This window comes from Candoia aspera, chromosome 4 (genome assembly GCF_035149785.1).
Source record: "Candoia aspera isolate rCanAsp1 chromosome 4, rCanAsp1.hap2, whole genome shotgun sequence".
Taxonomy (NCBI): domain Eukaryota; kingdom Metazoa; phylum Chordata; class Lepidosauria; order Squamata; family Boidae; genus Candoia; species Candoia aspera.
The window spans coordinates 85,982,817-86,007,376 of record NC_086156.1 but is presented as its reverse complement, the minus strand read 5'-3'; the positions used below and the strand labels follow the sequence as shown (position 1 = coordinate 86,007,376).

At 42.2% G+C, this 24,560-nt stretch overlaps 2 protein-coding genes across 6 annotated transcripts; one reads left to right on the top strand and one right to left on the bottom strand.

Moving 5' to 3' along the window:
* Nucleotides 1-202: 202 nt before the first annotated feature.
* On the top strand, nucleotides 203-11,833 carry RCN3 (reticulocalbin 3). Of its 3 annotated transcripts, none has more exons than XM_063300900.1 (7): nucleotides 203-315; nucleotides 3,430-3,669; nucleotides 5,560-5,753; nucleotides 6,322-6,494; nucleotides 8,808-8,868; nucleotides 9,120-9,319; nucleotides 11,668-11,833. In XM_063300900.1, the coding sequence occupies exons 1-7, from the start codon at nucleotides 218-220 to the stop codon at nucleotides 11,776-11,778; spliced, it is 1,077 nt and encodes a 358-aa protein (XP_063156970.1). In that variant the 5' UTR covers nucleotides 203-217; the 3' UTR covers nucleotides 11,779-11,833. The 3 variants fall into 3 exon arrangements, with proteins under 3 accessions (XP_063156970.1, XP_063156971.1, XP_063156972.1); XM_063300901.1 differs by having other exon boundaries at nucleotides 10,915-11,833; XM_063300902.1 differs by lacking the exon at nucleotides 203-315 and adding an exon at nucleotides 392-414.
* Nucleotides 11,834-12,053: 220 nt separating this feature from the next.
* NOSIP (nitric oxide synthase interacting protein) lies at nucleotides 12,054-23,830 on the bottom strand. Of its 3 annotated transcripts, none has more exons than XM_063300903.1 (9): nucleotides 23,467-23,830; nucleotides 21,148-21,253; nucleotides 20,176-20,281; nucleotides 18,419-18,500; nucleotides 16,774-16,915; nucleotides 15,091-15,197; nucleotides 14,045-14,232; nucleotides 13,778-13,886; nucleotides 12,054-12,308 (listed from the first exon to the last, which is right to left on the bottom strand). In XM_063300903.1, exons 2-9 carry the CDS (start codon nucleotides 21,215-21,217, stop codon nucleotides 12,237-12,239), a joined length of 876 nt encoding a protein of 291 aa, XP_063156973.1. In that variant the 5' UTR covers nucleotides 21,218-21,253; nucleotides 23,467-23,830; the 3' UTR covers nucleotides 12,054-12,236. The 3 variants fall into 3 exon arrangements, with proteins under 3 accessions (XP_063156973.1, XP_063156975.1, XP_063156974.1); XM_063300905.1 differs by having other exon boundaries at nucleotides 23,814-23,829; XM_063300904.1 differs by having other exon boundaries at nucleotides 23,738-23,808.
* Nucleotides 23,831-24,560: the final 730 nt, after the last annotated feature.

Genomic DNA, 24,560 nt, shown 5'->3' with positions numbered 1-24,560 from the left:
AGGCAGAGAGAGGTGTCCTTCTGTAGTTGGCCGTTGAGAAGAGGGGAGCGCGGAGGACCCGAGGAAGAGCCCGCCCTGCCTGCCACGCCTTCGAAGCGCTGCGGGAAAACGCTGGGAAGAACGGAACTTTGTGTCAACGTGGCGCCGACCGGCCAGTCCCGGAGCCCCTCGGCCGCGCCCCTCAGCCGACCGCGGACCCGGATTGGGTGTTGCAGAGATGAGGGGCGTGCCGAGGAGACATCGGAGGGGTGAAGATGAACTGGGGCGGCATTCCGATAGTGGGGATCGTGTACGCTGCCGCTCCTTTGGGAAGAGGTAAAAGGCGTGGGGAGATGGGCTCTCGGCAGGCAGAATCGATACTGGCCTGGGGAGAATTGATGGAAGGGGCTCTGGGACGTGCAGACCAGAGATGAGGTGAACGGAATGAGGGGAGGGGGCGGCGGCTGGCTGGCCGTGGAGAACTTAATCGGGGAAGGAAAGCTTCTTCTTTGTTAGGGACGGCAACATTGCCACTGAGGAGCCGAGTTGGGTTGCTTTTGGTTTGCAATGTAAGAAACACGAGTGGTGACCGAACGCGATTGTCGGGAGCTACGGAGTAAATCGGAGCATCCAGAGGGCTGCTGAATTATCAGGCGCTCTGTGTAGGTTGCTGGAACCGAGTGTTGTGATTTAGGATTGGAAGGAGGGCGTCTGGTGTCGATGGAAAACGAAGCAGCGTGGCCACGTGTGGGGTTTTAGGGGCTGGCTCCCTAGGGACGCTTAGGCCCTCTTTGAAACGGGCAGCAGTAACCGCCTCCTGCTGAGAAAGTTACTCGTTCGGGCCCAAGTTCCGCATCCTGACCTGTTTTCTGATTTGATTATGTGCCATCAAGCCGTTTTTGACTTCTAACGACCACATAGATAGATCTTCTCCACGATGTTTTCTGATATGGGGTGCCAGTTCCTCTTCTTTCATTTGCTTGCTGATTTAAAGATGCATTTTCCACTAAGAGTCATTATAGGGATAAAGTGTTTTAGTTCCGAATTCCACAGTGGGTGTCTTGCTGGAGCAGGAATTCCTGTCCTTCCTTAACTTCTAGCTTGAACCAGGTTAATTTGTCTTGCATCTGGAGACAATTATATGGGGAGGGGGTGTGAAATATGCATGTTTTTTTTTTCCCTGAGGGTAGCTATATTAGTTTGTTGCACCATAATCCAGTTTAAAAGCCAGCAAATGTGTGTATGGCAGAGACTGGCTGGCACTAGATTCTACTTAATGAATTATAATTATAAGCAGATATTTATCCCTACTGGGATGGTAAACAGGGAGGTCAAAGGAAAATGAAATGTAGAAAGTGCAGACAACAGTTATCTGAATAACACTGACCATTCACAAAACAATAGTTGGGTGATAACACAGACACTCAATTGTTCTGTGAATGGCCAGTGTCAATCAGGTCATTATCACTGTCTCCACTGTTCCATTTTCTTCTCAACCTCTTTGTTCACTATTTCCTGGCCTCTTCACCTTTTTATTAAGGAAGTCAGTAAAAGAAGAGTCTGGTACTTTTGGGGGAGGGGTTGTCAACAATGTGGAAGTGAGTTGTCACTGTCTTCTTCCAGAATGGTTTAAAAAAAAAAACTTTGCAGTCCAGTCTATGCCTCTAGAATTTCTGGCGCTCTCCTATCCCAAGTTAAAACAAGTTAACCAAACCTGGCCCTGTTTAGCCTGTTCAAAAACAGCCATCAGTTAGGTTCTGCCACTTGCTGTGACTGAGCAGAAAAGCTTCCACCATAATAGATTTGTTGTTCTTTAAAATGTGGAGTCCTTGGTGCTCTCTGAGCTTGGTTGTTTGCTTGCAGATGTTTCCCAACTAGGACTCACACTGATGATGTTCCCCAGTTGGGCAATGAAACATCTGCAAGCAAACAACCAAGCTCAGAGAGCACCAAGGACTCCACAGTTCAACCCTGAGCTACAGATATTATCTTCTATTGGTATTCTTTAAAATGCCACAAGACTTAATAGATTTTTCAGTTTTTATTGTAGTGGAATTGCTTGCTAAGTAGGCTTTGTGCAATGGTAGGAGACTGTTGGGTTTGATTCAGGCCCAGGATCTGTCTTTGCCATAATCCAAGTTACTTGGCACTGGAAGTGTCCTTTCTGTACTGCAGCCCAGGATGTAAAGCCGTGTTCCCTTTCTGCTGTCACTTAGTTCTTCAGTGGCTTTGTTCTGGACAGAGCGGGGACAGCTTTAATTGAGCTACTTCGGGAATTGAACATTCTGTATTTTGGGCAGCAAACTGAGAACTGGCCTAATTTGCCTCTGCTGCTGTGATTTGGTGATGTATTGCCCCTCGAAAGAGCAGGTGCAGCCCTTATTGCTAATCCCCACCTCCAAGACAGCCTTAGAGACAGGGAGAGCTTTGTGTCTGGATGAGTGGGCTAGGATGAACGGAAGTAGAATGACTAAATAGAGAATTTGGCTGGGAATGGGGGCTTGATCTTTGGTATGGAGAGAGGCCCCAGGGCAAAACCAGGTGATGGGCAACTTGCCTGTAGCATATTAAGTCAGCATCATACATGGCAGGACTATGACTGGGAGATATTGTTTCAAATCTAAAAGCAATCACAGCTGAGTAACTTCTAGTGCTGAGAACAAGTAATGTGTAAGTGCTGGATTATTTGAGACTGGGAGAACCTGCATCCAAATTCTTTCTCGGACATGGAGCTCATTTGATAACTGGGCCAATCAGAACCTTTTAGCAGCACCTAATATAGAGAGGTACTCATGATACCCTGGAATGGCATAGAGAACAACCATATAAGTAAAGCATAAATGTAATGCACATTTTTTTAAAAAGGGGAATAAAACAAATAGATATATGGGGCAAGACATTGGGCTCTGGTTTCTTGGCAAAGAGAAGAAGAAATTATGATTTTAATAGCATCAATAGAATGTCTAGAACTTTACTAAGTACAAAAGAACAGGCCCATGGAGCCCACAACATAAAATGTGATAGAGAAGAAGGTGGCGGGGGGATGGCAAAAAGGGTAAGCAGGGAACCAGGATATGGGCTGAGTGACAGCAGGACAGCTGTCTCGTGTCTTAGAGATGTGTGAGACTACATATCCATAACCCCAGATCATAGGGGATGAAGAATGTTGTCTAAGACATCTAAAGGGCACCAAGTATAATCTAGAGTGATGCATAATCTAGAGTGATGCAAAGGTAGCTTTAGGACTTGAAGGGAATTAGAGAGGTGGTGTTCTCCAAACTCTGGACAGCATAGGAGAATGGATGTCATGTTTTTACGTAGCAGGAGTTCTCAAAAACAGTAAAGGTAGGTGGAGGTGAGGAGCAAAATTTCCAGACACTTATGTAGCAGGATATATATAATGTATGTGTTGTGTGTTTTCCTTATTGATCATTTTTATTTTTCCAAGAGATATACAATGGCTTGGCAGAACACACTTTGCTATTACTATCTGTTGACTGTATGTCTCGTCTGGGCCATGGCCAAGCCACCCCCTGACAAGAAGGATCGTGTCCACCATGGTCAAAACCTCAGTGATCACCCCCATGATGACAGCCAAGACTTCCGCTATGATCATGAAGCCTTTTTGGGCAAAGAAGAAGCCAAGACATTTGACCAACTAACTCCTGAAGAGAGCAAACAGAGGCTGGGGTAAAGATGCAGTGCTGGAATTGGGCAAAGCATTTTTCATTCTAAAATTGGGAAAGGAACACCAAGTGTCTGTAGGGTACAGAAGGCAAAGGGTGGGTTGTAGTGGCTTGCACATCACTTTGCCTCTCCCTACAACTTGTAGAGCAGCTAGAAGAGTTGCAAAAGATCATACAGTCTATAAATCTGCTTAATGTATTTGAGCATAGGCAGATTTCAGAATTCAGTTTTTACTGATAGTGAGCTAATTTGAACATCACATTAAAGAATAATGTTGCCTAATTATTCTTGCTTGGCTAACCAAGAAACATGTGACCATGATCTGTTAAACTTTTTCATTCCAACTTAAGAAGGAATCAAATTAGGGATCCCAGTCTGGATGCAGAGCTAAAGAAATCAAGGAATGTGGCTTCCTGATTGGTTTAGCTCTTCCCACTGGCTGGTGAAGCCAAGTGAGAATAGTGGAATGCTATGTACAAGAATGCATGCTTGTTTCTCTAAGGGAGGATTCTAACTATGCTGGTTTATTGTGTGCAAACTGGGCTAATGTTTGGTCAATCTGGTTACACGCATATTTGAAACACCTGGATTTTATGATTGGCCTGTCATCTAAGCTTTATGTTCACCCTTGACATGGCAGTTAGCCATTTCAATTACAGGTAGTCCTCATTTAACAACCATTTGTTTGGTGGCGGTTTAGACTTACAGCGGTGTTGAAAAAAACAACTTATGACCGGTTCTTACGCTTATGACTGTTGCAGCGTCCCCGCAGTCACGTGATCACAATCTAGGCACTTGGCGACTAGTTAACATTTATGACCGTCATGGCGTCCTGTGGTCATGTGATCACCATTTTCAACCTGCCCAGCCGGCTTCTGGCAAGCAAAATCAATGTGATTTGTTTAACAACCACGTGGTTCACTTAACACCTGAGGTGATTTGCTTAATGACCACCTCAAAAAAAATCATAAAATTGGGTCAGATTCATTTAATGACTGCTTTGCTTAGCAACTAAAATTACAGTCTCAATTGTGGTTGTTAAGTGAGGACTACCTGTACGTCACCAAAAACAATCCCTCCAAACCAAAACAATAACAATGTGATTAAACAAACAACCTTAGCAAAGTGAGAAGTATTAAGCACCAACATATACTTCATCATACTGCCTTTTTTCTTCAGGAAGCTATTCTCCTGGTCAAGAGAAAGTGCTATGAAAGACTTAAAGAGTCTTTTAAAGATGGGATCATTCCGTCATTTGGGAGTCATTTCTCTAAGGCATCAAGTTTTCTTCTCATTAGAAAACTGATCCGGCAAGGAGGCATTTTGCCTGGAACTATTAAGAACTAATATGGTATAGAAGGAAGTTTTCTATTTTCTGCCTCAAGCCACCCTTTACCAGATGGGAGCTGCCTAGTCCAATCCCTTGCTCAATAGAGGATATCCAGAAATAAGGCATCTTTGATAGTGTCTATCCAGACTTTACCTGAAGATCTCCAGTGAGAGAGACGCCACAGTCTTCCTACTGCCTTCTAGGTAGCTGGCTTTGTGGTCTAACCTCCTCATCTTTACTAAGGAAACACACCTGTGTGTTGCAAAAGATTCTAGCACACATTCCAGATCAAGTGCATAATTAACACAGGGCTCTAAACTGCTCTGTTAGATCTTAATACTAGCCCTAAGAGCCCTATTGACTAACCATTCCCAGTGGTGCCCTCCAGAAGCGTTGACACTACACTTCTCAGAAATCCTAGCCCCCACTCCCAATGTGTTCCATAAATGTGTTATGGGAGGTCTGTGACATTTTTTATAGAACTTCAGACTAGGGTTGGGCAGTCCAGTAAGCTGTTCTCCTGAGTTTTCAGGCCTCTTATTTTTGCAGTAATGTCCTTGCAGAAAGATTGTGGACCGAATTGACCGAGATGGGGATGGTTTTGTGACGCAGCCTGAGTTGAAGGATTGGATCAAGCACACTCAGAACCGCTATATCTATGAGAATGTGAACAAGAACTGGAAGGACTATGACAAGGATAATGATGGCCATATCACTTGGAATGAGTTCAAAAGCACCACTTATGGGCATTATGAAGGTAAGGGGGTGGGGGAGAAAGGGAAAAATCATATGTTTATGTGGAAGGGAGATAGAAGAAATGTTAATCCAGAGGCCAGCATATATGGTAGAGTCACCTAGCCTGAAAAAAAAAGGCAGGGTAAATTGAGAAGGTGGACAGCATCTTGAAAAGTTAGGTTACTCTTACTAATTTGCCTTTTCACAATGGGTGCTTTGCTACACCCCACCACAGATTTTCAAATTGCTTAAAAAATTAGTTTCCTCTATTATAGGAATTGCTTCAGAAAAGGGACCATAAATCAGCAGTGTAACACATACTTTGTTTCCTGGGATCCTAATGACCACATGCCTTATTACAAAGACTCCGCGCTACACTTGATGCAGAGAAAGATTAGGTCATTACTCAGGATGTAGGCTTATTCTGATGGGCTGTTTCACTCATACTGTCCTTGCTCTTGTGAGTGATTCATTTTGGTCAACCAAGCTGAAACACCCTGGAAATCCTCTCCTTGCAGAAAAATAAGCTTTAATTATGTGCTGAGGTTTACTGGGGGATTCATTGATGCGCTTGTCTTTGCTTTCTTCAGGAGAAGAGTTTGGTGATCTTGAGGACAAGAATTCATACCGGAAGATGCTGGCTCGGGATGAGCGGCGATTCAAGGCAGCTGACAAAGATGGGGATATGAGTGTGACCAGAGAGGAATTCACAGCCTTTCTTCACCCTGAAGAGTTTAACCACATGAGGGACGTTATAGTGACGGTGAGGTTGGGCATATCATACTAAACAGCGCAAATTGCTCTGGTTTATCAGGCTGTATGAATCTAATCATTGTGGCCTAGTCAGCAACAGGGCTAAGGAAACCATGTCATAGCTCATTGTGTGGACCCTGCCTAGCTAAATTGGTTTCCCATACTATTCTGGGGTTTCACTCTCTTTCGCTGTAAAATTGGAATTTCAAATTTAAATAGAATCGTCTCCATTCATGGGCTATACATCTTGTTATTTCCACTTAGAATGGATAAACTGGAAACTCTACTGAGAACAGAGAACTTATACATGGAATAAGAGCAACACTAAATAGTTGCTTAGTGAATCAGTGTCTGGATCCACATACTCTGTTCTGCTATAGTTGGTTTTAACCAAAATATGGTTAAGTGATGGCCACAGTGTTCTGATTCACATAAATCCTAAGTTACAAACCACGATTTACAAACTCTGTAACTCCTATCATGCTGAGCCAAAACCAAGCAAATTACAGCTTAATATGAAGATCAGCAACCTTTTCACCTAGTGGGTATCACTGTATTATTTTACACAGTACCAGGTGAGCAAAAATATTTTAATACATAATTAAGGCATGTATCTTTAAACAATTAAAAATGCCCAAAATGTGAGAACACAGAGATCTTGTGAGATTTGCCTTATCCTGTGATTTTTTTTCATACATTCCTTGGACACCAACTACTAGTATTTGGGGCTGACCTTCAGCTTAACACAACATGTAATCCCAAGTAATATATAAAAAGCAATGCTTAGTCTAGATTCTTGCCAACCTAACTAGTGGCAAGGGATCAGAGCAGCTTTGCTTCAAAACCTCCCAAAAGTATCGGGTTGATAAGTACACTGTGACTTTCAAATGGTACATAGGCTTATGTAATGTACGGGGCTGGGCTTTATCCAGTTGAAACAAAGATGAAAGACCGAGAATGATCTGATTCCATGCTTCAGAAGAGCGTCTCAATCTTCTCAGCTGTATTCATGACAGCCTCCTCCTAGACACTTTGCCATTAAGAAATCCTGTGTTTTTCTGTGATGGATGGTGTATTTATTGGGCTGGGTGGGAAACAATTTTATTAGCTTGCAGTTAGATTTCCCTAGGGTGACACATAAAATAATAGAGCTGAAAGTGCAGCAAAGAATTTTGCACCAGCCTCAGCAGCTGTTCTTCAAGGTTTATTCTATTAAAACTTCTATTCCTGCCTTGCAGTTTCCATTTAGACTGCATTCTCTTTCTCCCTTTCCTTTAACTGTACCTTACCTCTCTTGCAAAATGTTTACATTTCTGCTTTACAAAATGTTTCAGATGGTAGTAAAGGATCTCCATGTAAAGTAAGGTAACACCTGCACATTTTGTAATCACCAAATTAAGATATTGGGCTGTTCTGACATCATAGTTTTGTATCCTCCAGAAAAATCCAGGGTTCATTTTTTACAGGGTAAAAGGTAGCAATGATCTGCTTTACACTTGCAATACGATAAGCAGGGAAGGAGATGTGGCTACTGCTACCTCAAAAGCTGAAGTGGGATGCTGATTTAAAATGTTCCCCAATGTTTTTTTTTAAAAGGAATAAAAAGGTCCCAAACCCTCTAGTATTCTGATTTCTAAACTGTGTTCATGAGTTTTAGTTGAGGTTGCATTTCCCCTTAATGCATAAGAGCAGTGTTTCTCAACCTTAGCAACTTTAAGGTGTGTGGACTTCACTCTCAGAATTCCCCAGCCAGCTTTGCTGGCTGGGGAATTCTGGAAGTTGAAGTCCACACACCTTAAAGTTGCCAGGGTTGAGAAACCCTGCATTAAGAGAGTATTCCAGTGCATTGTGTTGTGTTCAGCCTCTCCTTCCCCCCTGGATGCAAAGCTATGATCTTAGAGAAGTCTTTCCCAATTTCCTCCAAGATGATAGCACACATGGAAACAGCTGTAATGTTGTGTAAAGAGCACCTGCTTTGCAGGGAGAAAGGACCATATTCAATCCATGAGATCTGGGGGAAACCCCATCTGAGACCCTGGAGAGCCACTGCCAAGCAGAGTGTGCAGTATTGAGTATCCTCTGAGTAACCAAGGCCAGCTTAGTAACAAACATAGAAAGCAATTATGACCCACCCACATTTTCCAAGACATGACTTCCTTGTCCTGCACCAGACGTATCATACTACCAAGCATCTAGGAACAGAAATCTCCTCTTACCACAGGCACTATTTCTTGAGTGGAATGAGATTTTGGTATCTTTGTGGCACCAATCTCTGTGGAAAGATCTGCTGCACTATTAAGAGCTACTGTTTTGACTTTTTCAGGAAACCCTGGAGGACATAGATAAGAATGGAGATGGCTTTGTAGAAGTGGATGAGTATCTTGGTGAGAATATATGAGGATTCTGGCTGTATGGCATTGGATTACCCCCTATTGAGAAGCAGGCTGGTTTTGGACACAGCTGTAAGCCTTTTCTGAGCCCAGAGGGAGGAGGTTCTCAGCCCCATTCCCTCTCCCTTCCATTCCTTTGACTTGGCTTGATTAGCAGAAAGGTCCTGCTTTTCTCCAGTAGCTAGATTGGGGGGGGTGTTGAACAGGGGGTTTGTGTTATCATCTCACTTATTCTTATTGATCAGGTGACATATACACCCCTGAAACTGGGGAGCCAGAACCTAGCTGGGTGACAAGCGAACGTCAGCAATTCTTGGAACACCGAGACATCAACAAAGATGGGAAAATGGATCGGGAGGAAATTGGGCACTGGATCCTGCCCCCAGACTATGACCATGCTGAAGTGGAGTCCAAGCATCTCCTTGTTCAGTCGGACAAAGACAAGGTGAGGGCAATCCCAGCATGGGGAAGGAGGTGTAGTGCTCAGGGTAGGGCAGGAGTTGAAATAGGTGGCCCATAGATTGCGTGTGACTCGCTAGCATCTTTTTTGGCAGAGCCCAAAGTGGGTGAGTCCCCAGGAGTCAAACTTGAAGGAGAATTTACTTCAGGGAAATTTTAGCTCCAGGTCTCTTGACCTGGATATGAAAGATTTTGATCCTAAGGCTGGGTATCAATGCATTCCTTGAAGACTGCTGTCCTAGTTTGCTTGTAATTAGGGATTATCAATTTGCCCAATGCAAATTCAGGAAATAGGTCATTTTTTAATTGTGAAAGAAAACTATCTCTGGGAGTGAAGGATGGAATTTAAAACAGGGGTCCTTCATTCTTTTCCCACTTTACCTGCTTCAAATTGTGCCTGTACCCTCATTTCAAAGAGCTGGTGCAATCAGGTCAATTCTCTGGCAGAAGCTGCTTTAGATAGTCTATCAAGGAAGGGAGAAAAAGAATCGAAGCATGTGGCTCACCGGGCTTTCACTATAGCCCTGTCTACTAATATTAAGCAGGGTCTAACTAGTACTACCACAGTCACCCCAAAAATCAGTTCTTGAAAGACACTCACCCCTTCCAGTGCAACTGAAATCTGTCTACAAATGCAGTTCTAACACAATCTCTAATGAACACTTGAAAGCCTGCCCTTGACTATCTCATCCCAGTCAGTAGCACAAGGCTTTAAACACATCCAGCTTCTAGGAATCAGAGGGTATTTTCAGCTCCTCAATATCAGTCAAGACCCAAATTTCATTCTCAAGGAAGCTTTTTTTAAAAAAATGGTCATTAAGCAAGAGCATTAGAGTTAGGATTAACCGTGCATTAGAAAACCTTTTTAATGTCTGTCCTCTGCTGGAAAACTTCCTCTCTCCTGTCTGCGAGAATAGAAAGCTGAGTTTCCAAGTCGTTCTTTATTACTGTTGCATCTCTTAAAAGAAAGCAAACTCTTCTTATCTTCAGAATTAAAGCAAAACTCTGCCACTTAAAGGAAGGAGTACTTGTGCAATGTTCAGATCCCGTGGACATTTTGTACAGGACTATGACCTGCGGGTGGCTTTGTGTCACATACTGCCAATTCCTGAGATATGCAGCTGCCAAAATTTGGCTCTAGCTGTCCATTCTTTATATGAATTAGCAGAACAGAGAAACAGCAGCTCAGCATTTGCTGTCGTAGAATTTTTTTTTTTATTCTCATGGGGCGGGGGGAGGAAATACAGCCATCTCTGTAGCACCAAAAAGAACTTCAGCCCTCTAAATGAGGAAAAAGCGTAACATTTAAAATCAACTTCGTCTCTCGTGATTTGTTGTCGCATGGACTGCAACAACAGGGGCTGTTAGCAGTGATCTGGAAGCATTTGTATTTATTTTAAAACATTCCTCCTTCTCCCTGAAAAGCTAACACAAATGGCTTCAATCTGTTGTTTTAGATATAATTGACTAACAACACAGTATAAGAATGTTCAAAATAAATTATTGGGATGTAATTGGGCCCTTCTCTCCTTGCCTCCTACTTCTCTTCTCCCGCTGCCTCTCTTCCTCCCCGCATCACAGGATGATAGAATAACCAAGCAAGAGATTTTGGACAACTGGAACATGTTTGTGGGGAGCCAGGCCACCAACTATGGTGAAGACTTGACAAAGAAGCACGATGAACTGTGATTGGAGTGGGCGGGGGATGTACAACAGCGAGTTCTCCCTCAAATGGGGGTGGGAGAAGCACAAGAGAACTGCTGTCTTATTTATTGTCGGAAGGACCTGCTTAAACTTTCCTCAAAAACTAGCATAGCCGACGTTCTTGGGTGCTTTTCCCTAGGATCCATTCTTGCTCCTCTGCCGCCTCCATCTCCCCCACAGCATGGTGAACCCTTATAGAGATGTCCATGTTCAGAGAGGTTTGGGGAGGGAGATTAAATACACCTACACCTTCCTCCACCAGTGCATTTAATCTCTTCGGTAACAGTTAGGGTGTGTTCAAACCATGTTCTTAATGCACTTAAATTCTTCCCTTGCAAGCTCCACACCCTTCATCTAAGGGCAGGTAAAGAGTAGCTCCCTCAAGTTCTCCCCTTCTTTTAAGGGGACTAAGATGCCTGTTTTCTTTTCAAACACTCATCTGGGACCTGTTGAGAATAATGAAATAACCAGTTGGGTTCAAAATCTCTTCCATGTCTATTTTGCATAGGCAAAAAAAAGTTCAATACAGGATGAATGTATTTGTAAGCATTTTAGTGGTAGCCCCATACCTTGGATAAACACTGCTTGTCTGGGCTTGTAGTTCCTTCTCTGTACCTCTTCCTTCTCCAGGATGACAGACTTTCCCGGGAGGAAGTCATAGAGATGGTGCAGGAGAGCATTGAGAGCGCCAATGTGTATAAAGCAACACTTGCTCCTCTGGGGGGCCGCCAGGAGTTGTGACCTCTTAAACTGTAAAATTCTGGATTACTAATAAAACCACTTCCCACCCTCTCAAGATATTGTGCCATGGATCTGACTACAGAAGAGGCAGCAAAATTTTAGGGAAAAAGTGATTGATCCAACGGAAGAGCTTCCCCCCTCTTATAGACATGTCACAAAGTTATTAATATTAATCAAAAAGAGTCTTTGATCTTGTGAACCACACCCTCTTTTTCCTTTCCAAGGTAAAAAAAACCTGGACCGATATGACTCCTAAAAATAAGCTATTGATCACTCATTTCCCAAGTTAAAAAAATTTTCTTTCCAAAACTTCAAAACCAAACAAGCATGGTTTACAAAATTATAGGATACTTTGTCTCTCTATATATTTATATGCAATGTTGGCTCTTTTAGGCTAGGAGATGGCAACTAGCATCAGCTGGAGAAGTAGTTGTCCCTTTCTTTTCCATCTGAATGTATTAAGCTTGCATCACAGGCCGAGATTTCTTGGCTTCCAGCTCCACACCTGACCCTGCAAATCCTGTGCCACCCTAGAAGAAGAGGACACTCATAAGGAAAGAGGAATGGCAACAAGGAAAGGCCCACACTTCACAAGGCATGTGGTTGCCTTGAGATAAGGAAATTCTCACATACATTCAGAAGTATTCAGAGTCAGTATGTAGTTCCCTACCATCAGGTTTGCATATCATAAAAGGTAAAGGTAAAGGTTTCCCTTGACATTAAGTCCAGTCGTGTCCGACTCTAGGGGGCGGTGCTCATCTCTGTTTCAAAGCCGAAGAGCCGGCGTTTGTCCGTAGACACTTCCGTGGTCATGTGGCCAGCATGACTAAACGGAACGCCGTTACCTGCCCACCGAAGCAGTACCTATTAATCTACTCACATTTGCATGTTTTCGAACTGCTAGGTTGGCAGGAGCTGGGACTAGCAACGGGAGCTCACCCCGTCACGCGGATTCGAACCGCCGACCTTCCAATCGGCAAGCTCAGCAGCTCAGCAGTTTAACCCTAAATCTAGGTTAACAAAACATGGCTGCTTGTTCATGAGACTTGTGATTTTGAAACCCAACATATAGCATATATATGGTATGCTTTATACAACATGCTAAGATAATAGTTTTCTACAACACACTGAACCACAAACTTCTGTAACATTCACACACCAAATAATCCCAGAGGAAATATTTCTATATGTAACTGTGCAGGGATGGAGAACCTATCATCCTCCTGATAATACTGAACTAACTACCGCTTTCATTATCCTGGACCATTTGGTTCAAAGGAGGTGGACCTTTTTAAAGCACACACACACACACACAGATCCCTCCCTATTTTACTCTGCCTTCAACCCTTGTGAATAGGGCAAAGTCATGTCTTTTCTTCTGAATCCACATAAGAAAATTCCAATAATTGTAGCTCAATTATGACTCATCGTGGGCTATGCAATACTGCATGCCAGCGATAAGACCCTGCTATTGTTTGCATGTCATTTTTTTAACTAAAACTGGCTGAAAGCAACTTAAATCTAAAAATATTCCCCAGGTTTTAAATTATTGAGAGTAGGCAAACCATTGAGGTGGTTGTATAAAATAACTTTGTTATCAACTGAGGATAACATACCATAGTACAAGACATTTAGTAATGCTGCAGGAATCTGTGCATTGATAATCTCTATTACATCAACATGGGTTTTTGGAGCACTAGAACGTTTCCAATCATATTGCACAACACAGAATTATTCCAAAGCATAGCTGGAGAATTGCATGATGGTTATCTTTTGCAACAGAATGAGTGATGGGATTCAATGCTTAGAAGATTAAAGGAAATCCAAATTATTGAGTGACCTCCCAATATTTTAGATCAACATAAAGATTTTAAGAAGGACTACTGATCTTAGATCAGCTCTCTTTCCACAAGGTACCTTTCGAATGTACTGGAAGTACAACTACTAAAATTGCCTATTCTGGGAGCTAAAGGAGATGGGCTTTAATGATCAATCTCACCCGCTGTAAGATTATGATGTCCTTGTCAGTCAACTTCTCCCCATTCACTGGATCAACCATGTCCTTCTTGATAAGCTTCTCCACACACTCCAGAGTCACAACTGAGCCTCTTGGGGGGGGAGGGGGAAAAAAGGACAGCTCTTTTACACATAAAGCATAAGGCACAGATTCTCATGCTTGGATCCAACTACAAATTTCTTCCCATATGTAGCCTGCTAGTAAAGACCTTCTTTCCTTAGTCCAAAAAAGCCCCATCTCATTACTCACGATGGACGGAGCACAGCACAAGGGACGGAGTTTCCAAGCATGTCTCGTGTGACAGCGCACACGTAGCGGTCCTGCCGGTTGATCAGTCCAACACGATCTACACTAGGATCTACAGGGGTGAAGTGCACTGGGATCAAATCTTTCAGTTTCAGTGGTTTCCTACTCATGGGGCAGTACACATACTTGTCCTAGAATAAATGGCAGGAACAGAAATGACAAGACTAGGGTAAGCTTGGAGGCAAGACTCCTGGGTTCTTGGGGAAAGAAAAGGAAAGGTATGGATTAGATTAGAATCAATATGGAAACATATACTCTAATCCTCTCTTTAAGCTAGCACTCAAATATTCAAAACTCAGATGCTTTATTCCTAGGATCTGATATACAGAATATCAATGTCCAATGAAAAAAATCTGGAACCTGAAAACAAGCTATTCATGGCTGGAAAATCAGAATCAGTACAATTTTCTTTACGCCATGCATGGTGAATAAATTTCAGTGGTATCTTCCAGGCAGCTAGAATTCCATCCCCCCCATGATCAATCTTTAATCAGCAAATAAGGAAGTCAGATCATTTAAAGAGTCCCTTCATATATCCAAGATCATTTAAATACAGATGAAAATTTTAAAATATTTAGAGGTGAGTGGCCATTCTGATTGTAATTATGGGATCTATAGTTCAACAGATCTGGATTGCACCAGGTTGGAAAAGGCAGTATGAGCCTTTGATACTTCTCACCCAACAGCCGTAAACAAAGAAAAACAAGGCTAAACAAAAGGCTGTCTGGTTTGGGGGGGGAAAAACCGTAGATCCAAATACAGCCATTAAGTAAATACATTTAAATCAGTAGGACTTTTCCTAAGAACTCTGAAACTAAATGCTTTGTGAATATGGCACCATATTAATCCAAGATTAAGAGTTTTTATTCTTCATAGAAACCACAGCAGTGAAGCTGGTTTAGTTTTGCAGTGTAGACAAACGGCAAGACGTGCATATCCCAATAGAAGGGAATGGGTGAATCTTGAAAAGGAATGACAAAAGGACTCACTGGTTTTGGAATGGCCTTGGTCTTGGCCTCAGGCGTCAGTGAAGGGATCCAAAAGCTTGGCAGTTGTTTGGCCTTTTCTCCACTGCTGGGCCCAGGTTGAGAGTCTCCTATAATCCACAGAGAAGAACAGCGGTATTAAGGTCCACAGATTTCCAAACATGAATTGTTTGTGGGTGAGTGGGATGAGATAGCTCTGTACACCTAGGATCACTGGAATTCATCTGCATGCCCAGGGGTGCTGCTGGAATACCAGGTGCCCTTGTGCATTTTTTTTTTTAAATATTCTAGCTACATGCATATGTACTCATGCTGCTAAAACCTTTTTTTAAATATTCCAGTGGCATGCATACACATTCACACACTGTTAAAAACAAGTTTTACCTTGCAATTGGTGACCCCTCCCCCTTATGCAGTGCTCTTGTGTGGCATACAATTTGCACATTGGGTTGCAGTGGCCCCATGCATACTCAGCCTAGAACATGTCAAAGGATCCAGGAAGTACTTTTCTTGTGCATCCCACAATGTGTCCCCCATCACTACTTTAGCACTACAAAGCTCAACAAAGACAGGAATATCACAGGCATTGTTATTCCATGCTTGGGAGAAGGTTCATATCTTGTAGCAACTGCCCACATTTCCCCTGGGTGATCCATTTCACATTCAGGGGAGTGAGACAAATATTGAAAGAGAATGATAGTAGGAGAGCTAACTTGGAAGGAGGTGATGGTGGGGAGGCAGTAAAGCTGAAAAATGAAATAAAGGTAGGAAAGAGCTTTAAGAGAAAGAGCCAGAAACTTGAAGGTAGGCTAAAGAGCTATTTATGTGAAGGTTGATGAAAAGTAATGCCTCCACCTCCATAGGTTTAGTTTAAATAGGGATATTTTAATAAATAAAACAGGGAAATAATCCTTGAAACCAGCCCTTTTATTACCTGTATTTACTTCTCCACATAATTACTATCATTTGAAACACACTTCTGCCAACGACACACAAGCTTCTTAAAGCTGTCATGAAAGAACTCCACACTTTGTCTCTTCAACCATGTCCCACCAGTCTTTTCAGTCTCTTCACCTGAGTTAAACAGATGCTCACGAAGATATTCCTTCAATCTTGGGAAAAGGTGGGAGGATTGTATGGAGCACAGGGTAGGACACTGAAATCCAACTTCACAATTGCCTCTTGGGTGACTCACAAGGTGTGATGCCCAGGCTTGTCATGTTGCAGCAAATATCCTACTTGAGCTTCCAAACTTAATCATTTGTTTCAACGTTCTGACTGTTGCGATTAAGTGTTGCAAAAACAAAAAACACCCTCATTTCAAGTATTATTTGGAGCCATCGCTTTTTATTCAACCATCGTAAGAAGAGATGGCTCCCCCTGGTTTCCAGGGTTGCTCAAGCCACCACACTATGAATTACAAGCACTGCCAAAAGACAGAGAAAACTGAGTAGGAGCTCTGTGAACACTCTGTTTCCACAGGGCAAGCAGGACCGGAACAGGGAGAGTGGGAGCAATTCTTATCGAGCATGTCAGCATCTTTAAGATTTACAGGAGAGCACACACAGCACAAGAAAGAATCCACTCTTGATACACCCTTCCACAGAGGGCAAATAAGGAATTTTTCCTCCCCCTCACCACACCAGTTGCTTGGTAGTGACTGCATTCCTCTACTCTTAAACTTACCTGACTGCCGATCAAAGGGATTGAGGGGTTTGCTCACAATGCTCAACTCTTTGTCAAGGAAACTCTTCACCTGGGACTCTTTGGCAGCCTTGCTCAACTCTGCCATCTCTGCTTTCTTTTCATTCTTCTGTTTTTCATACGCCTGCAGATGCCAGAAAGAAGGCCTTTACTAAGAAATCACCTCTCCTGCGGCTCTCCTTTTCAGCATGTCAATTCTAAAGCAAAGTAATAAGCATGCTTCTGTTCTATATAAGAGGTATGTATCAAATGGGCAAAAATGAGGTGGAGAGAACAGTGCTCATTAAAAGCCAAAGAGTGGTCTAAAGGCCTAGGGAAAAAAAGACCGGTCTGTTTCATGATTTGCTTTAAGTGAGAAAAGGGTTTGAGCGAGAAGTGAAAAGCTTGATGACAATCAAATGAAGAAACTAGACTGCAGCCATGGGATGCCCAGGGTACAAGCAGCACTACTGGAGCAAATATATTTGGTGGACCCCAATAACTCAGCCTTATACTGCTACACAGCAGCACTGTGGAATCAAGATACTATATCCCCAAAGGAGTAACCAAGCCATAAGCATAAACCAAAGTTTGACTTCTAGCTGAGTAGAGATGTACTGTCTTGATAAAAGGTGCTGATCTCTTCCTGCCTACATTATTTAAACACTACTACCCTGAAAGGGGGAAAAGTCTTCCCCATGAATAGCCTCCAGAATGGGATCTGAAGATGTGCTAACCAGAATACACAAGAATCATTTGTGCCCTTTCTGTTTCTGATACTCTGCATCCAAATTTGGCCAAAAGACACAATGCCTCTGTTAAGACTTAAATCTGTTCTTTGCCTCTAGTAATAGACACAGGCCGGGAATCGATGGCCAGTAAGGTCCATGCCAACTTTTACTAAAGAAGCTCAGTCTCAGTCACTCCCTATTGTATAAGCTCATCCTCCAAACCTAGGAAGAGAATGGAGAACAGAAACCAGCTATGGAGCTCATCTGTGGCTTTCAGCCAAATCCTAAATTTATTATTTTACAATGTTCATATACTAATTTTTAGGAGAAAATTCTCAAAGCTGTTTAAAAGAACAAAATAGAATAACCACTAAAAATTATCTTTCTTTCTTCCAAACCTTGTTCCGCACCCTTTCTTGAACAGATTGTTCCTTAAATCTTGCAGCCTCATTGGTCAGATAGTATTAGCACCTCCTGGCCATCAGGCAATGATTGTAGGAGGCATTAGACAAACATTATTATCCTCTCCCAGTCACCTTTTTGCCTCAGACTGAGCCTACAGTGGGTCACAGGGAAAAGGGCCCTTCTGGGTAAAGACCACTGAGCACCAGGCCTACCAAAAGAAGACTAAAATAATTCATGTGAATTGTCACAAAGATCAAGCATCAGTCTAAGCTCCTTATAAATAATGCAGAATACCCACTAAACAAATTATAGCAAACCCACTTCAGTTAGGCCAGGTTTAATTAATTTTCATGTTACACAGCAAAGGTATTTCATGTTATTGGCATTCAATTCTTTTCTGCATCTTCTTTCATTTGCTAGCTTTTTCAGGCATAGCCTTCCAATATATTTACTGAAAAAGTTGATGTTTAGGTATGAACCCACCACCCTCCTAGCTCTCCATATTGACACACCTTCATTTGCCGGGCCATTTCCTTTTTCTGATGTAGGATATACTCCAGGATAGCTTCTTTTTCATAGAGGTACCCATCAGGGCTGGAAAGGAGAGGGGGAAAGCAAGATAAACATCACTTGTAAACCCCCAATAACCCAACTCCCAAAGCCCCCAGGCCTCTTTGACTACAGTGAGAACCATACTCAGATACTGGTTCCTATATTCAAGGATACATCTGAAAAGCCATAATGCATGTAACTAAAGGGCAAGATGGGGCACATTTTTAATGGCTGGGGGCCACCCTTAACCCTTTTGGGACAACAACAGTGACCAATGCTTTGAAGCAAATGGCTGGGGCTACAGAGTTTATTTTCCTGAGTTTTGGGGAAGAAGTTGGGAACGGGTCTTTGCTTTTAATTACACTAAGCCTATTTTGAGGCTTACATTTTAGGTTGTATGGCAAGATGGCAAGAAACCATGCCATTATAATTGGAGAGAGCTTTATGGTCTGCAAAAAAATGGCTCAGAGAACACATGATAACCACAAGAAAGAAGGAATAATGCACAGTTGCAGGGTCAGGTGAGAGATAAAACCAGCAAAACTCAGGAAGGCCAACATCTTTGTATGAATACAGGTAGTCCTCACTTAAAGACCACAATTAGGACCAGCAATTCCTTCACTAAATGATGCAGTTGTTAAGTGAAACATCATGTGAACATGCTGGTCTTATGTCACTCCCATTGTGGTTGTTAAGTGAATCACCCATGGTCATTAAGCACATCACATGACCATGACTTGTGACTTACTGCCAGCTTCTCCACTGACTTTGCTTGTCAGAAGCCAGCTGTGAAGGTCACAAATGGCGATTATGTGACCGCAGGATGCTGTGACAGTGTAAATGCATGCCAATTGCCAAGCGCCCGAATCACAATCATGTGATCGCAGGGATGCTGCAACCGTCATAAGTTCAAGGATAGTTGTAAAACTTTTTCAGTGCTGTTGTAGGTTTGAATGGTCACTAAACAGGGCAGTCGTTAACCGAGGACTACCTGTATAGATACAGATTTGACAGGGAAGAGTATTTTTTTATAGAATTATGAACAAGAGCCAGGACTGGTAATGGAGCTATGCCCCATTTCTCACTGGTCTTTGTTGCTTCCAATTTATCTTCCCCACATCATTCCCAATTCTGTAACAGTTCCCATCTTCTGTCCCATTCCCCTCCAAAAATAAATTCCTTCTTGCGCCGATAAGCAATCTGTTTATCATAACGCTGTGATACAGAAAAGAGTGCTCACAAAACATCCCATGTATAATGGATACATGAAGTATGTGATCTATGTTCCATAGCTAGATTTACATTCCCAGGGAGAGGGGTATTATGGCCCAGAGACATATTAAATTCATGTTCCAGCTTTTAACCTCAATTCCTCTATGAAACAGGATGTCATTATTTTCTGAGCAGTGGAAGGAAAAAAGTACCAACAAAATTAAGATTCTGTAGTAAGGGTGCAAAAGAGGTAGAGGCATCCCTTTTGTGACCCATAGAACACCCTCTCCAGTGTGCAGAGCCAAAAATCTGAACTGAATCCAGTTCAGCAGGTGTTATGTAGCAAATGGACAAATACATTATCTGCACTGGGAAAGGGCAATTAATTTATCTTATTTCTCTTTAGAGATTCATTACATTACTGATAAAGTAAAAAAATAATAAAAGAGCAGATCTTCAGCCTAAGACTTTGAAGTATTCAAAATGGATCCCATCTGGTATTTACGTCACAACAGGGTCCTTGCAAGGCTGCAAGGATAGGCAGCAGCAGTCGAAGTCCTTCACCGCATCTTTGCTCAAACGGACATTCTGAGTCCCGTAGCCAGAGGCAGCTGAAAAAAGGGAGGAAAGGTCATAGCAAGGGTGCAGCACTGAAAAAAGCTATCCAAATGGCTGCTCACTGCTTAGATCCAGCAGAAGGTAACAACTGACCACACTCTAACCAGAAAAGCTGAGCTGGCCGAGAACTCTGCTCAGGATGGCTCAGCTTGTTCCTATTTCAAAGCTTGTAGTTTGAATTAGTTTAAATCTGAGTTTCAGTGAAACACTGGGACTTATTAATCACACTCCAGGGGTGTGACCAAAACTCTGAACTAGCCTAGAGCTTCTCCTAATATCCAGCTAGTCATTAACAGCACAGAGGCAACCACCTCCCAATTCTGGCCTTCATTATTTCACTATGTCTTGAATTGTGAGCAGAGCCAAAGGGGTGGGGAGAAATCACCCCCAAATCTTCTGACAATCCCCTAAACCTATTTCTATAAAGACGATGGGAAGAGGGGACAATATAACTACACACAGAGGGTGCCAGAGGACAAGACCTACAGATTTCATTGAAAAACTTTTCTTCCCACTGAATAAATAATAATGGCTTTCATCAGTTCTGTTTGTAACCACTGCTAATTTACCCATACATTTCTCCAATCCTACCCAAGACATCTCTTCACACAGGAACTCTCCTGCTCTTTGGAAAGCTTTTCCTCAACGTGACTTCCTGTCATCCCCAGCCAGCATGCCAACTGATATGCTGGCAGTGGAGAACGGGGATTGTAGTTCAACACACATAGCAGATACAGGCTAAGAAAAACAGCTTTGGATTTCCAAATGCAACTCCACTATTGCAATGAGAGGGCAAGACTTCCCTCATTCCACAACCAAGGAAGTCCTGCCCATACACTTCAGTCAGTGGCCTCCTCACCTGTGTCTTTTTTCTTTTCGTGGTAGGTGTAGACAGCGCCAGCTGTACAGTTCTTGCCATGACGTGTCATGTAGCCTTAGATGGACAATCCGGGACAAAGCCAACTCTCTTCTAACAAGAAGATATTAACTCTATTTAATGAAATGCCAGATACAAAGAAGCTGATAAGGAGAAAGGAGTAGAATGTACAGAAAAGAAATATATTTATAGGATGATTAGATAAGCTGCTCCAACCTTTCCTACTAGGTGTCTAGTTCTATCCTTGTAAAAGTGTGGAGAAAACAGAACCGATTATGGTAGGTAGAACTGCATTCAAGTATTCTGCTTCTTCAAATGTCCTTATCAGTTTCTTACTATTCTACCAATTCTCAAACCTAGTAAGGAGAAACATGTCATATCCATATACTGATTTATCACAAGGTCCCATCTTTTTGGTAGCTGTATAAAAGAGATTTATCAACAGCTCCAGCTTTACTCTAGAAAAAAAGCTGCACCTTCAAGATGGCCTGACTGCTTCGTTTTGAGTGGTATCAGTTTCTACCTTTCCCTTATTTGAGAAACTCAAGTCTAGCAGCTCAATCACAAGAAATATTGAAGCACTTCATAGTCAATCTCATATGTGAAGCATCTGAAGAACAGAAAGTTGCAATCAAAGTGTGGTTTTTTATTGTTTATTAGCATGTGAGGTCAATGATTGCCATCTGGTGGACAGTTAACAATGTTTGCAACAAGCATGATGCAGATTCACACCAATAGCCTCCCATTTTCCTAGCACATATTTTCTAGTTAGACTAGTCTTCCCCACCTTGGATGCAATCCACATGTGAAGATTTCAACTCCTAGACATCTCAGCAACAGTCATGACAACCGGGGAATGCTGGGAGTTGAAGCCTACACATCTGGAAGATGCCCAGGTTGGGAAGAAAGATTTAAACAGCACTCGATCCAGAAGATCCTATTATTTAACCCTAACTGTATTAATGCATTACATTGTCATTCCTTCCACAATACAGTATGTAATATACTTTCTTTCTTTCATCTGCACAGCACTCAGCAATGTTTGCAACAAGCATGATGCAGATTCACACCAATAGCCTCCCATTTTCCTAGCACATATTTTCTAGTTAGACTAGTCTTCCCCACCTTGGATGCAATCCACATGTGAAGATTTCAACTCCTAGACATCTCAGCAACAGTCATGACAACCGGGGAATGCTGGGAGTTGAAGCCTACACATCTGGAAGATGCCCAGGTTGGGAAGAAAGATTTAAACAGCACTCGATCCAGAAGATCCTATTATTTAACCCTAACTGTATTAATGCATTACATTGTCATTCCTTCCACAATACAGTATGTAATATACTTTCTTTCTTTCATCTGCACAGCACTCAGCATTCCATGTTTCTCCAAATAAACTTATCATCCTCCATACATTTTTATTTATATCATACCAAGCTTAGATTCCTGAAAGAGAGATTCTGAGAATAAGTATATGCATACCTATCTAGAAGCAAACAGCACTGAACTCAAAGGAGCTTACATCTGCATAAAGTTTCATGCTCTTTTGATAAAGGGTTTCTGCCAACATGGTATTATATCCCTGTTTATTATTTCCACAGTGATTAAACTCCAAATATCTCTCTGTAAAAAGTAAAATTCACTTAAAAAAACATACACACATCATCCTCAGCACCCCTTATCTTTCTATAAAGTTTCTGGATTGCTTAAAAATTACTTCATTCTAACCAGTTTGTCCTTCTCCAAAGAACATTATTGCTACTAAAACTGACATACAACAAATCAAAAGAAAGTTTACAAACTTTATGAATACACCAGTCCTCACACATACAATTAAAAAATATAGAGAAATATCAGCCATATATCTGGGCTGCACAACTCTGAACAACCACAGGTTGGCAGCAATAAATTATGGGGGGGGGGGGGAAATTAACTCTTTTGCAGGCAAAATATATAGCCCAGCCATTATTTAATAAATCTTGACCCTCAACATTTCAATAATTCTGGAAAAATCGTTATGTCCTCTGAACACATACTGCAGCATTTCCCTACATTTCAGTAACGATTGCATTTAGTCCTTAAATATCCACCACCCATTATTCTGCTTTTCACATTATTTCAAGACATAGAGAGGATGCTAAGAGGACTATTTTATCTATTCTTGCTATGTTCACACAAAATGTTAACTGATGAATACTGAATCACAGTTAAATTAATTAGCTTGAGTTTGCATAACATGCTACGCCTATATTACTACACGCTAAGACTCTGAAATCAAATTAGCCAGGTTATTGTGCGAACCTAGACACAAGCCACACTTTGGTCACCGAAGCCAGCAGTCTCTTTCTGACAGGTCCCGGGAGAACCTTCCGGCTATAAGTACCAACAGGAACAGCGACAGCAGCCCGCTGTTGCACCGTTAAAAGCGGTTTGCTATGCCGAGTGGCGACAGCATGTGAAACTTTTCATGCAGTAGATGCCTGGTTGGGGCTGCAGATCAAAGTATCTCAAAAGGAGCCAGCTGAAAGGTTGGCAACCTTAACAACCATTCCTGGCCTCTAGGCACTATAACCTTTTCTGCCGCTTCTGCCTTTTAAGAAATGCTGAAAAAGACGACTGTTTTCCCCTTCTTGACCAATTCCTCCCACATAACCGGAAGCAGGAAATCTATGAGTCCGGAAGCGCTTCAAAGAACGGTACCCGGATGCGCATCAGATAAAGAGGTCCGCTGGCAAGGAAACAAGGGGTTGAGAACTTAAAGGTCTTCCGCGGGGAGGTTCTTGGTGTTAAAGGAGGGTTCAGTTTTGTGGTGTGGGTTTTTTAACGCCCTCAAGGCCTTTTCTCCAAGATCCCTTTTCAGGTGTGGAGAGGGAGATTTTGGGGGGAACTAGGAGCCTTTTCCCCTTAAAATATCTCCAAAATTATGCGTATATAGGTTCTCTCTGAAGTTGCTGTTTTCTGCTAATTGAGCTTACTTTGCTGTAATATATTTCATACTTCTGCCATTTAGATATTTAGAGCAGAGGTAGGCAAATTCTGCGACACGAATGTTTTGGGGGGCATTGGTCCTGTTGGATGGGGCTGATGGGAATTGAATGCTAAAATAGAGTGCACCATGTTCTAAGCCTTTTCCTCTCTTTAAAAAGTGCACATTTACCCTAATCTTGCTATTTCCGACCAACTTTCCCCAATCTGGTTGAAGATTGTTAGTTTGGTAGTTTGCACCAGGAAAAGCTTTTTCTTGCATTGTCAATCTTTCCTAAGTGCTTTAAAATAAAATAAATAAAAATGGGAAATGCAATTGTGTGGTATTTACCTGTCGGGGACATAACAACTACCTCCTTCCCTCAGGATTTGCAGTCCACCAAAGACCTTACAGAAGTTGCCATCTGTTA